Consider the following 13,866-nt stretch of genomic DNA (forward strand, 5'->3'; position numbering starts at 1 on the left):
TTGTGTGTTAGTAAGTGCTTAAGTAAGTTGGTATGAATAGTAGATTAAAATCATGTTTTTTTGGTGTTTGAGGTGTATATTTGGAGTTAGATTGGATTGCTTTGCGTATGTGGATAGTCTATTGAAGTGATTTATAAAAAATTTTAAAATAGTGATGGGTAGCATAAAAAAGTGAGTGAGTGTTTCTTTTAGGCCCGCGCGTTGTTGTTTTTGGTCATGATGTAGGTAACATCAATTTTATGTTTTTTTAGGGGGATGTTTTCCTTCACGTCCGCGCTTTCACTATAAATTGAAACTCGCTGGGCAGTCTAGCTACCCTTGTTGATTGATCAACACCAAAAATGAACACGAGACTGTCTAAACTGTTGGAACTTCATGTGCATCTGGAATATGCCAGGCGCCTGTTGAATGAACTGGCCGCGGAAGCCATTGTGGAGGAGGGAAGGATAAGAGAGGAGGAGGAAAGAAGAAAAAAAGAAGAGGAGGAGAGAAGATATAAAGAAGAAGAAGAAGAGGAAAGAAGATACAAAGAGGAGGAGAGAAGAAACAAAGAAGAGGAGGAGGAGAAGGAAAAGAAGAGAAGAAGAATAAATTTGAGAATCCCAGAGAGCGAAAATTGGGATTCTGAAGCGACATATCCTGCCTCTGCTCTCTCCCCCAAAAGAGTAAAAAGTAACTGGGGGATAAGATGTGTATGTGGCGCCAGGCCTGGAAGGTGCCACCATTAACCAGGTGTCCATGAAGTTCCAAAAAAACAGCCCTTTTCAGGGCTACCCAATACTCTAGAAAAGAAATAACCATCAATTTGCTAATGTGTAGGTAGAGTAGTGTGAATATAAACACTAACTCTTTTTTTAAGATAGTGTGAGGGTATGTGTTTGTGTGTTTGTGTTTGTGTGTTTGTGTTTGTACCCGCTCACGTACGATTGTGTGGATAGTAGATTATGGATTTGTTTATCGTTTCTTAGCGTACGTGTTTGTGTGTTTGTGTTTGTGTGTTTGTGTTTGTACCCGCTCACGTAAGATTGTGTGGATAGTAGATTATGGATTTGTTTATTGTTTCTTAGCGTATGTGTTTGTGTATTTGTGTTTGTGTGTTTGTGTTTGTGTGTTTGTGTTTGTACCCGCTCACGTACGATTGTGTGGATAGTAGATTATGGATTTGTTTATTGTTTCTTAGCGTATGTGTTTGTGTGTTTGTGTTTGTGTGTTTGTGTTTGTACCCGCTCACGTACGATTGTGTGGATAGTAGATTATGGATTTGTTTATTGTTTCTTAGCGTATGTGTTTGTGTGTTTGTGTTTGTGTTTGTACCCGCTCACGTACGATTGTGTGGATAGTAGATTATGGATTTGTTTATTGTTTCTTAGCGTATGTGTTTGTGTATTTGTGTTTGTGTGTTTGTGTTTGTACCCGCTCACGTACGATTGTGTGGATAGTAGATTATGGATTTGTTTATTGTTTCTTAGCGTATGCGTTTGTGTATTTGTGTTTGTGTGTTTGTGTTTGTGTGTTTGTGTTTGTGTGTTTGTGTTTGTACCCGCTCACGTACGATTGTGTGGATAGTAGATTATGGATTTGTTTATTGTTTCTTAGCGTATGTGTTTGTGTATTTGTGTTTGTGTGTTTGTGTTTGTGTGTTTGTGTTTGTACCCGCTCATTGAGTCATCCACCCTTGTGTCTTCCATGATGTTTAGGACGGACATGCTCATGTATGTCAGGTCCAAGTGGACTGTTGTTGATAGGACAGATACTAGTCAATGGATGAGGAGAGTTTACATAGAAAGACAAGGATGTCTCAAGAGGGTACTTGTGTATGGACCGGTAGTTAGAAGGAGTTTAAGAAGAAGAAGAAGAAGATGTGACAGATGCCATCTATGTTAATATTAATATTAACATAAACCCAAAGACCCTTTTCAGGGCCAGCCATATTTCTCGAAAAGAGATAGCCTTTCCATTGCCTACCCCTTTTCTAAATTTAAATTTAAATTTAAATTTAAAAAAACTTTAAAAAAAAAAATAAAAAATCCCATATTCAATTCCCCTTGTCCCTAGACAAACCCAAACTCTATTCCCATGTTAATTTCCCTTGTCCCTAGACAGACCCAAACTCTATGTTAAATTCCCATTGTCCCTAAAGTGGCCCAGCGTTTTTCTCCATGTTAAATTTCCATTGTCCCTAGAGTTGCCCAGGGGTGTTTTTAATGCTAAGTCCCATTGTCCCTATGGTGGCCCACTTAACTACTCGTGTATGTATGACTGACTGACTAAATGACACTTTTACCTTTTCAGCAAAAATTACATCAAGTTAATCAAAACACTGATTGTATATGATACAAGATCATGAGAAACAACAATGAACCGAGAACATGTACAAGAGACATACTGCTCGAACTAACGCTTTTACAAGATGAAACATATTAATACATACAATCATATAATTATATCTTGGTAATTTGGAAACTAAATATTCCTTGGCATAATATGGCTCCAACATTTTTCACACATGTGTGTACTACATGTATGCATTGTTACATGATTAACAATAACAAGGACACTGAATTTTATGGGTTTTTTTATTGTGTATACACACACACACACACACACACACACACACACACACGTGGAATGACATGAAACAAGCCCCGTACGGTAAAAGAGAACCACAGGTGAAAATCTGTAATAAAAATTATACTATATGAGCTAAAGAGTTTAAAATTTGTGGACTTTACGACAAGACGTTCTACAAATTTCGGTTTATTAAAAGATGATGTGATACGTATTATATATGTAAACGTTAGGATATGTTGGTTGATAGTAGGGTATGCATTTTATTGTAGAATGAAGTTATACTGATTGCAGTCACCAACATGAGTTTATTCCATACATGATAATCAGCTGACTACAGTCTACCCTGCATTCAAGAAGTGGCTCCAACAATGTATCGTCTTCCTGATTGAATACGTCAGCCATTTCTCTCACCTCTAAAGTGCCAATCACTCTCTCAAAGAAAACATTACGTTTTGCACGTAGCATTTCGCAACCTAAAATAAGATGTTTCGTCAGTTTCCTTTCCACAGTTTTCATATCATAGCTTTACCAACAAGCATGATAGATAGTTTCACTATTTCAGACAGAGGCCATAACATTGATGGAAATTTGCGTCCAAAAAAACATATATTGTACTACTAGATTTTCAATCCAAATAATTGTTTCTGAAGTGAATTAAGTCGTCCCTTAATTCCATATTTGCTTTCCAGGTAGTTTCTTCATGATTTTGAATAACACCGATAATGTGCCGATTCCAAACACTTTTGCCTTCTGGTTGTACTCTTACTGCGTAGTTTAAAAGAAGGCCCCTAGACCATTTTTCATAGGTTTTTTGTTGATGTTTCGTATAAAATCCGTCTGTTTTAAAGGGTTTGTCGGATACTGACAAACGTATAGTGAATATCTTTTTCGAAGATAAAAGACCAATCGCCCCTACACAGTCGGTTCAAAAAGAACAATTTGCCGTAGTTATGTATGCTTCCATTAAGTCCTAAAGTACTGCACGTTGCCTCATCTGGCGATATTGATGTAAAGCTTGCGTACGTCGAGCCGCATACCTCTTACATAACTCGAGTTCTTCCATATTGGAGTTTATGCACCTGACCTGTCGTTCGCATAAAAAGATGAGCTTTTTCTCTCATTCGATGACTCTCATTCATTCTCTCATTCATGTTGATATAAAGTACTATGCAATAACAGGTTGGAGGTTTGATACCGATCAAGGTCAAAGCCTGCTACCCGCACCCTTAGTTTTGTCCTCACACCACACACGAGTGCACGCTTGCCCACTCGCGAACCCGCCAAACAAAGTCATCTTGAAGCACCCATGCCAGAGGATGTTTATGTGGAGAAGAAGACTTAAACTAGGTCAGTAACCAAACAGAACTGCTTTTATAATACTCACGTCTCTGCGATTGTAACGTAAACTCTGTTGACGAGACAAAGACAAATATAAAGCAAATACAGACACAAGCACATACACGTTCTCGTCAACGTACACCTCCATGTACACGGTTGTGATTTATATCAACGTTCGCGTGGTGAACATATCGACCATTATTTTTAGAACTGTATTACACACACAAACGACACACACACACACCTGAAATTTTCAGTCAGGCCTGTATTACTGAGTGTAACTATACTGTTTATGTGGAGATTCCTAGCACGTGAGTTCAATGGAATAGGATTATATCTCTACTATATTGTATATACCATACTCTGCTGATATTTTCTTTGTGTGTCTTTATTATGCATTGACTGTGGCAGGGATGTTCTAAGAATATTATATTAAACAATTACCAATTACAGCGGATAAATGTATGTATGTATTTATAAATGATGTCTGAATATATATATATATATATATATATATATATATATATATATATATATATATATATATATATATATAGACTGTACAAGAAATCTTCAAGTCGATGACGTTTGCAACCCAACCTAGTGACGAAGACAGCGAATGTAGTGAGCAGAGCATTGATAATGAATGTACCTAGGATAATTATAACTGAAGAAATACTTCAGAATTAATATAATAATGGCATCCACACTCACTAAATGGGAGAGATTTTATAAAACCCTTTCTATACCCAGAGGCGCAGGAACCATAGTTGACATGTACAAACAGTCCAAAACATTTGGAAGTAGTGTATTTGACGATGCAAACAAAAGAATGCGGATTTGGGCAGAATTCAATGATGGATCAATTGGGCTTAAATGGGTCGACATTGACTTAAGACACATTTTACCGAAGTTTTGAGATTTGCTTATTAGTTATTATTCAGACTGCGGCTCCGTACGTTTGCACACGTTACTTGGACTCGACCATGTCTTGTATGTAATATCGAAGTGAAGTCGCGTGATCAGCTTTGCCGACCATGCGGATCTGTTGGTGGGTGATATCGTGTCCGCCATCGAAGACTGACTAAAACCATGATTGTAAAAATACCCGACGATGTCAGCACCGATACGCTGTGTGTCAGTGGTTCTTCCCTTGGTTTTATATAGTTGTTTCTAAACCAAATATAATGGCCACAATGTATATATCATGTGCTGAAAAATGTCGTTAAACCAGTAACGATAAATAGCAACGTTAAACATCTACTCTGATAGTTACCTTTATTTTCCTTTATGTACATTTCGGTTTGCAATTCTTTCGATTTCTTTTTTTTTTTCTTCATTTTTGCTCATTATTTCTATTTTTGATAATTAGGCATTTTTTTGTTTTCTCTTGATGAATCTTGCAGCATGATCAAAATTTGTTTCAAAATATTGAAGTGGCATTAACATAGTTAAACACTTTAATGTAGAGGACCTATATTTTTGATGGAGTTTTTAATCTACATTATTTTAACGTTCCTAAAATGTAAAAATTCGTTCTATTGCCAAACAGTAACTATTCCAACAGTTTTGATGCAAGTAATTGGCGTCTCCCCAAACATATTTATGTAGTAGATATGTGCCCTTGCCAAAACACTTCTTTATTTATTTGTCTTTGCAAATCTGTCTGCTCGTAATTCAATGTTATTTTTAGTGTTATGCTATTCAGTATGACGTTTCATACGAAAGTTTGGTGTGTATCCAGTCATTTTAAGTAAAGATATGTTACAGTGTCTCAGATTTTGCAGGGGTGGGGTGGTGGTGGGATGGACAAGCCACTTTTGATTTGCAAGTCGTCATTGAAGTCTTGATGTAAGATGACTATCTCTATCTTGCATTTTGGACGCTCTATGGTAAACAAATTCTATTTCCTAAAATCCTCACAAGTTTAACGAGTTGAAAATAAAAAAATGTATGAAATCTCAATACCGCCTACTTATAAAAATGGTACTAACAGCTGCCGCACTTGGCGCTCAGCATTAAGAGGTTAGTGTTAGGACTGGTCGGCCTGGTCTTAGGATAATGTGCATGGGTGGGAAATCATGCTACATGTCTGCGGCATGATGCCACAGTGATAGACATCACTATAAACGTCCACACTTCAGACATAGTAGCGATATGACTGAAAAACTGTTAAAAATTTAAATCACACACACACACACACACACACACACACACACGCACACACACACACATTACCTAAATATGATTAACCGCTAGAAGTTTTTGCCGTTTTCGCCTGAAATTCGAGTAGGAAATACATTTTGAAAGCTATTTCTGAATAGATCCGAAAACACCAAAATCCCAGGTGATCTTTCAATAACATACTGCCTAGTTGTGTTAGAAACATCGTTTTTCATTAGTTATTTGGCTCGCGTATTAGTAGAGTATTAAAAGTTGGATTTTTTGTTGTTTGTTTGTTTGCTAAACGGAGCCATTATTGTTGTATCAAGACCACTCTTTATTCCAAATGCTACTTTTTGAAAAGGTTCATCTGTCTGTTTGCAGTTCATACCGGATTGCCTTAGATGTGAGACCAAAAATTCTAAAATCCGGACACAAAATCAGATTCCGACCACGGACGAAGTTTTGGTAGTAAAAAATCGGGTCCAAAAAATGAGGTTTTTCCCTCTGTATTTTGTTGTGCAACTAGAAATTTCAGATTATTTGGTATCATTGTAGACCTACAGCTGTCTACCTTTCTATAATACCACCCACTTTACTGTATATCATGCATGACCATAACGCTACAGAGCTCGGGAGTAGGCTACTAGCGCCTGCCACGTTAACTCGTCGCTAGGGGTTAATGTGTTAAATATTCGAAATAAACACCAAGACACCAAACCTCGATGCACTCACCTATCAGTAGCATTCAAATTTAAGTAAAGCTAACTATACATAAGTCAATAGTACATGCAATACAAACTGTTCAACTTAATGTTAACCACAACATACTGATGACATGTTTCTTTGATGGAATAGGCTGAAACTTAGCGTAATAATTAATCGCAATGGCGATTAATTTCCGTTTAGCTGGTTTTAATTTAGTGCGGGATTGTAAGGTCAGACGACAAAAGAACTTGATCGATGTTCACTTGTAGAAGTGCGTCTATTATGGCAGACGACAGGCGAGAAAACAACCACATATTCGACACATTGATACTCACAGAAAATGTTATGTGATAATGTCATTCATAAAACAGACAAGAGATTTTTGGCTGGAATGTGTTTTTATTGGTTACATATAGGTGCACATCCATCAGTGTTAAATATTTTTTTCTCTGCTATTTCCATGTTTTTTTAAAAAATTCATAAGAATTATAGGATTTGCTTTATCAGCTTTTTATTTATGAACCTCAGAATAAGCTCAAGAATATTTATTAGGATTATTAAATACTTCTGGAGACTTATCACTGTGATGATGTACAGAAAGAGGGGGGAATATATATATATATATATATATATATATATATATATATATATATATATATATATATATATATATATATATATATATATATATGCGGATGTGCGTGTGTGTGTGTGATGAGGAACACATGGAAATTGAATATTTGTTTTTCAAATGGCAAAAGATTTAAACATTGCGTTTTGTTCTGACTGTGTTCTCAGGCGCCCGTAAAACATATGTTATTAATGACATTTGTATAATATCAACAGGTTTCCGTGCCATGCTATAAAATAAAACAAATGCAATCATAAAGGATTCTACAGTTCTTAACATCTATGGAGTTATTTCGTACCCTCAAAATGTTTGCATCATAGTTCATAATTGTAGAATATGTTTTTTTATTTATCGTTTAGTGCAAAATATATTATTATTATTATTATTATTATTATTATTCCTGGTCTTCAATTTGTCATATTAAACTTCAAAGTGAAATAACATTTTCCCACTGCCAAGGGGTTGTCTGTATCAGGCATATTTATACTAGTTAAAACTTCCAGTTACGAGCATCCTTTTAAAGGTTTTGCTCATTAATACTATAGACAAAGCTCTTGTTGAAAATAGTATTTGATCTCATGCATTTGCCAAAAGCTTCAATTTTGTAAAGAGCAAGCAATCTAGCAAATGTATCACTAATGAACATACTGCTCTTGTTCGTCCAATCCAAGGACGACAATATTATATTCGGTCATACAACAGTCTCATTTTTCCCAAGAATATGGATTTTTATGTCAGGACTTAGTGTATTGTGCTTTGAGATGCACTTGCGGAAAAACACAGCCGTCGTGCCATACAGTTGTTCCCAGCCCGATACAATGTGGCGCGACCTGTCGCCATTGATGGTTATGTGATCCACATCTGCATTGCCGTCTGCTTCCCACATGGATTTAAATGTTAGAACAGGGTGTCTCTGCCTGTCTTTCTTAAAAATGCATTCTTTAATTAGCAGCTTTGTTTGGGTGAAATAGGTCTCTAAGCGAAGAATACAGCTACCGGTATCATTAAATACAAGCTTTATATACTGCCGATAGGGGTCCAGGTCAATCCTGCTAATCAAAGCATGAGGTCTTCCATTGCTCATTGTCGTCTGCCCGATGATGACTGAGGAACCAAAAGGAACCCAGTCAAGACCGTGTGGTGTTACTGGTTGTAGCTTTGTTGTTCCATCTTGGTAAATAACAAAAACTTGAGAGTATCCTTCATCCCATGGAATTTTCGAATAAACAATTAACACATCAACATCTTGGAACAATCGATTGTTATCCATTCTATTGATTGTCATCGTCTGGGGTGCTAAGTACCAGAAGTCAAGATCCAATCCTTCAATGATAATATTATCATCATCATAAATATGTATCTGTCTGTCTTTCGTGGATCTTCTATCCAAGCGAATCGATTCGATGACGACGTCATGCTTGTTGGGCATAACCACGAGACGGATCATGTTTGGTCCGCTGTAAGCCCACGTTTTGTCAGGGATGTTCCAAGTTCTTTCACTGACCTCAGACGTGAAATGTTGTTGTCCAAGATCATTCCAGGTATCATTCGTCTCTTTGTATCGGACATTGTATAGGACATTCACACTAATATTGCTATCTTTCACTTGAGGCATACGTATGCGAAGAACTGACCCTATCATCCTGTCGTCCACTCCCCTGGTTGGGGTAAGCATGTCCAATGAAAATTTTATAACGATCTGCACGCGGTAGCCAGATCCAGAAAACGTCATCAGAGCTTTTGAAGTTTGTATTTCAGGTCTGACTGGAGATAAGGATACATTTTCAAATATCCAATATGGGCTTGCAAGATTGCAGCCAGCAAAGTTTGGAGCCTTTTGGTTAGAAAAAGACCTGTAACGTGGAAGATTTGCAGTAATCATGAAATCCGTGGCAGTATCGTGGTAGATATCTATTTTCACGTTATCCTCTTCTGTGCATGTGGTTGAAGTGGAGTTCTGAACAAACCTGGCACTTGGAACTGAATCCTTCACTGGGAAGTGTATGTCCTCATACCTGATATCATCAAAACAATAAAGAACACAGAGAAAATGTGAATAGTCCAGTAGTTCATCGGACACATCAACATTCACAAGGTCTACCTCAACTCCCCATGGATCCGAGTCTGTAACGGTAAGATTAATCTCGTGGCGGCCAGGTGGAAGAAGCTTTCCTTCACCAAGAGCCCCTGTAGAATGAAATGCGTTCCATCCTTGACCAAAGTTAGTATCAACCACTGTCGTATGTTTTCCTATGTATTGCCCATCTAATATGAATGACACTTCGTCACTTGGACCATCATTTGAGTAGCGCAGGTCCTCGACCCGCACAAAGCTGTTTCTTTGAAGACAGAATTGCAAACGAACAACGTCATTTTTGAAAAGAAGCAAAGTGCGGTTCATCGGTTTGGAGGCCTCTGACCTCTGCATTAGTTTGTGTCTGTTTGATTTGAAATCCTCGACTTGCAGGTTAAATCTCTTAGACATAGCACACGCTGAACAGAAAAACAGAATACACAAGCGAAAGTAATGCATAACTCAGTTTGTCGACGGTACCTGGAAAGAAACACGTAGAAAATCAGAAAATAAGTTTAAATTAATATCGATTTGCAAATGGATTAATTTTAGATATAAATTTACGTTTCTGGGAGTAATTAGAATTTTTTTTAAAAAAATAGTTATTATTTGAGCACAAAGTTTTCTACACACCAAAACAATAAGTTCAAAACTTAATTATGGTGAAAATCATGAATGTAAACATACATGTATATTTTTCTACCAATGCTTATTTTTAAAAAAATCTTGATTTAATAATGTAGTCTTCGTTAAAATGATTTGAGCAGAATCTTAAAATTAACAGAAGCAGATGAAAAATAATCAAATTGTACAAATTGTACAATTGTACGGCATTCTTAACTACAACATTGAGTGGTACTTATTTTCTTACCTGTTTGAAACTTAGTAACAGTGTTCATGTCAACAGATCACGGAATTATATACTATATGCTTGGACACTTGTTTTGAACATGCTTACAACCTTTAAAGTAATTTGTGATTGATTTTACCTATCACCATGCAGGCGTGACAGTTTAGATAAATGAAGGGGCGTTTCACTATATTTACTTTTGTGATTTTCTCTATCAATCACAATAATTCAGAGATGACAGCTCATGTATATAACTACCGGTGGAATGTGGTAATTATGGGAAAGAATTAAGGCTGTATATTGCATTTCTTATAGTTTTTTTTTTATTACTAACGCCTTTGATATGAAATCACACAGGCTTTCTGTTCCATTTTGTCACTTCATTTCTCTATCATCGATAAAGCGTACCCACTGGTAAAGTGTAAGTTCAACCGATGCAAAAAGTTGACCTTCAGTTTTCCCATAAAAATATTAGCATACGAAGGAGCCATTTTTGTACCCATTACGGTTCCATTAATATGTAGGTAGTTTTCTTCATTAAATTCAAAGTTATTAAGTTTTAGGACAAGCTACAGGAGTTGGACTAGGCAGGGCCGTCTTAACAACATTGTAGGCTCTGGGCAACTCTGGGCAAAGCAATGCACTGGGGCCCACTAGCGGCCCTACCCACCCACAGGAATTCCGCTAGATGCCACTATTTTTTTAAAATTGGGAAACGTGCTTCCCATTGCACTTTTAAAGCAAATTAAATTGCCAAAAGATCTTTCAATATCTATGAACAATATGGGCAGCATGATGCCCCTAGAAGCGTGAGGCCCTGGGCAACTGCCCAGTTGTCCATGCCTTAAGAGGGCACTGGGACTAGGAAGTGTGTGGGTGGATTTTTTTGTGGTTTGTCTACAATTCTAGTTTCCCATGCTTCTCTACTCGCCTGTATCCCTTCGTTGTGTGGTATGTTAGTACACAAAGATGTGACGTCTACGGAAACAAACAATGTATCTGGCAGTAATGGTTCGCTTGTTGTGCTTTTTATGAGGCAATCTGTCGCGTCCTGAAGATATGATGGTAATTTGTGGACATGTGGTCTCATAAAATGATCCAAATATTCTGATATCCTTTCTGTGCGATGCCCATTAGCGGATATTATAGGTCTGCCCGGGTTCCTTTCTTTGTGGTTGTTAGGATCAACCTTCATAGATCAGTACAGAAGCCCTGTCGCAAAACACTTCTCCTCCCCTGACCACACTTTCAGTGATATATCACTTATTGCAATTGCTCACAACCCCAACTGGAGTCTCCAAAACAACAAATAAAAGGGATCTTACTGGATACGCCGCCTTAGAACATTGAAACCAAGCAGTTTAAACCAGGAAGACTAGATGAAGAAAACCATGCACAAATAAACTGATCTTTTGCAGCCGACACGTTTTCTTTTAAATAATTCTCTTAATTGCTTAATAGCCTATGACGACTATAACAATAAAATATCCGAGATATAATCTGCGCTTACAAAAATTTACATAAAATAACATATGACGTTATGGCTCATCAATTTCTAGGTCAATATAAATATTTTCCAGTAGCAGCACCAAGCTGAAATAAATTAGTTGACATATAATAGAGTTAAAAGGTTGAATTCCTGTAGAATCAGCCATGTAAAGTTTCGCAAACATAACCGGTTTTCTATTTTATTTGTTTGTCTTGCCTATGTTTTGTATTTGCCTTTGAAAAAGACTCATTAAAGAGTCGAAAGCGCTTAGGCTAGCTAGATACTAGTTTCGCACTGTTCGTTGTCAGTTTATTATATATATATATATATATATATATATATATATATATATATATATATATATATATATATATATATATATATATACCTGAAGTGTAGATTCTCTTTTATGGAATTGCTTTAATGGAGCGGGGCACATTTTCAGATATGGAATTATTCATAAAATCGTGAGAATGAAGTTTTCATACATACCAATGCGTGGATCAAAAGAGATCCACATACAATATTATCCTGTTCGTGCTGGAACGTTCACTCCAAGAACAGTTTGGCCCGAATAAATTCGCAGTACTGAGTATTTACGTCAGTGCGCACATGACACATTATTTGATCCAAATAAATTTTACCTTGGTTGAGATGCTCTCTGGTGCTATCATAGCCAACATAATTAAAACATATATTATTTGTAAACGTTTGTCGATGCAAAACTGCTGACTGGTATTTTCTTCTTTAAATAAGTAACATTAGCAAGAGATCTCCGTACGAGAATCAACAGTCATATTCCTATTGAGAAGACTGTACAAGATCTCAGGCAAAACGTACAGTATCTCTTCAATGAAATATACAATTCGAAAGTTGTAATTTTGTGGTACAGAACCCGATGCAAGGTTTCCCTAACTCCCTAAGCCTCCGCCTTTCACTGACTTACGTTGTGGTCGTAATTTCTTACATCAGGGGTGCACAACCCCCGGACCGCTTACCCATCTGCTTACCCATCTCTACAATATCTTTTAGTGATACCATGTTTTATACTGTTTATATATGGACCAATTCCAGGTACACTCCTATGTGAAAATATAGATTTACGGAATTTCACAAAACCAACCCTATCTTCCTTCTTAGAAGACAACAAAAACATATGACATATGTATATCAGAAAACTAAACTTAATATCAACGGTACATGAGGTAATTACTCAACCTCTCAAAGTCTTGTCAGGAATGCCACTGTCTGAAATATACAAGTAAAAATATAAAACTTATGAAAAGTAACGTTAGTGCTCCGTTGAATCTGATCCGACTACCGACACCATTGGAACATATTGTATATATACATATGTGTATTTATACAGATGTATATTTATGTACATATGAATATAAAAAGTATCAATAGTCCCTGTTTTCTAAATGAAATTAAAATGGTACATAATTGCATCGGAATCCATTTTTTATATTCCCCTCTCCCATCTCGTGCGTAAGGGACAAACTGCGAAAATCTGGATTGAGATAGAAAAACATATCGCGTTTGACGAAAACATTAAAATTGAACCAAGTAACCTACAGTAATCTGGTTCGTCGTGACGGTATTTTTACACTTTCCTTCGGATATATAAAGGGTTCATAATATCAATGATACACAGTTGCAATCGCCAGTCGACACTAGGCCTACCTGTTAAATTTGTCGGTTACAAGCTTACGAGGCACACATACTGTAGCCTATGTAATGCTTTGTTGTTTTTGATTCGTAAACCTATCATAATGTTCTAAAACTCGATTATTAATTATTAAATATAAAAATGTCTTAATGCTTTTCTCCGCTCCCCCTCGCTTTTTCTCTCTCTCTTTCTCTCTGTCTCTCTCTGTCTCTGTCTCTGTCTCTCTCTCTCTCTCTCTGGATTATCGTAGCTAGATAGGGGCCAATTCATGAAAATACGAGCGTTGGGGATTTTCGCTTGTGTCATACGACGATGCCTCTGGACCTATGAATGATGAATGATGGTAAAGTTTAGTCAAAAGAGAGAGAGA

General features: G+C 36.8%; 1 protein-coding gene across 1 annotated transcript; it reads right to left on the reverse strand.

The window, feature by feature from the left end:
* Positions 1-7,159: 7,159 nt before the first annotated feature.
* On the reverse strand, positions 7,160-10,442 carry LOC149803393 (uncharacterized). The gene is made up of 2 exons (XM_089951399.1): positions 10,357-10,442; positions 7,160-9,965 (listed from the first exon to the last, which is right to left on the reverse strand). Exon 2 carries the CDS (start codon positions 9,942-9,944, stop codon positions 8,103-8,105), a length of 1,842 nt encoding a protein of 613 aa, XP_089807525.1. The 5' UTR covers positions 9,945-9,965; positions 10,357-10,442; the 3' UTR covers positions 7,160-8,102.
* Between the last annotated feature and the right edge of the window lie 3,424 nt (positions 10,443-13,866).

The sequence above is a fragment of the Sinohyriopsis cumingii genome, chromosome 3, assembly GCF_028554795.1.
Source record: "Sinohyriopsis cumingii isolate HCF-2022 chromosome 3, ASM2855479v2, whole genome shotgun sequence".
Classification (NCBI taxonomy): domain Eukaryota; kingdom Metazoa; phylum Mollusca; class Bivalvia; order Unionida; family Unionidae; genus Sinohyriopsis; species Sinohyriopsis cumingii.

Coding starts and splice junctions, on each gene's coding strand:
- LOC149803393 (XM_089951399.1), bottom strand. CDS start 9,944: ATGCATTACTTTCGCTTGTGTATTCTGTTTTTCTGTTCAGCGTGTGCT.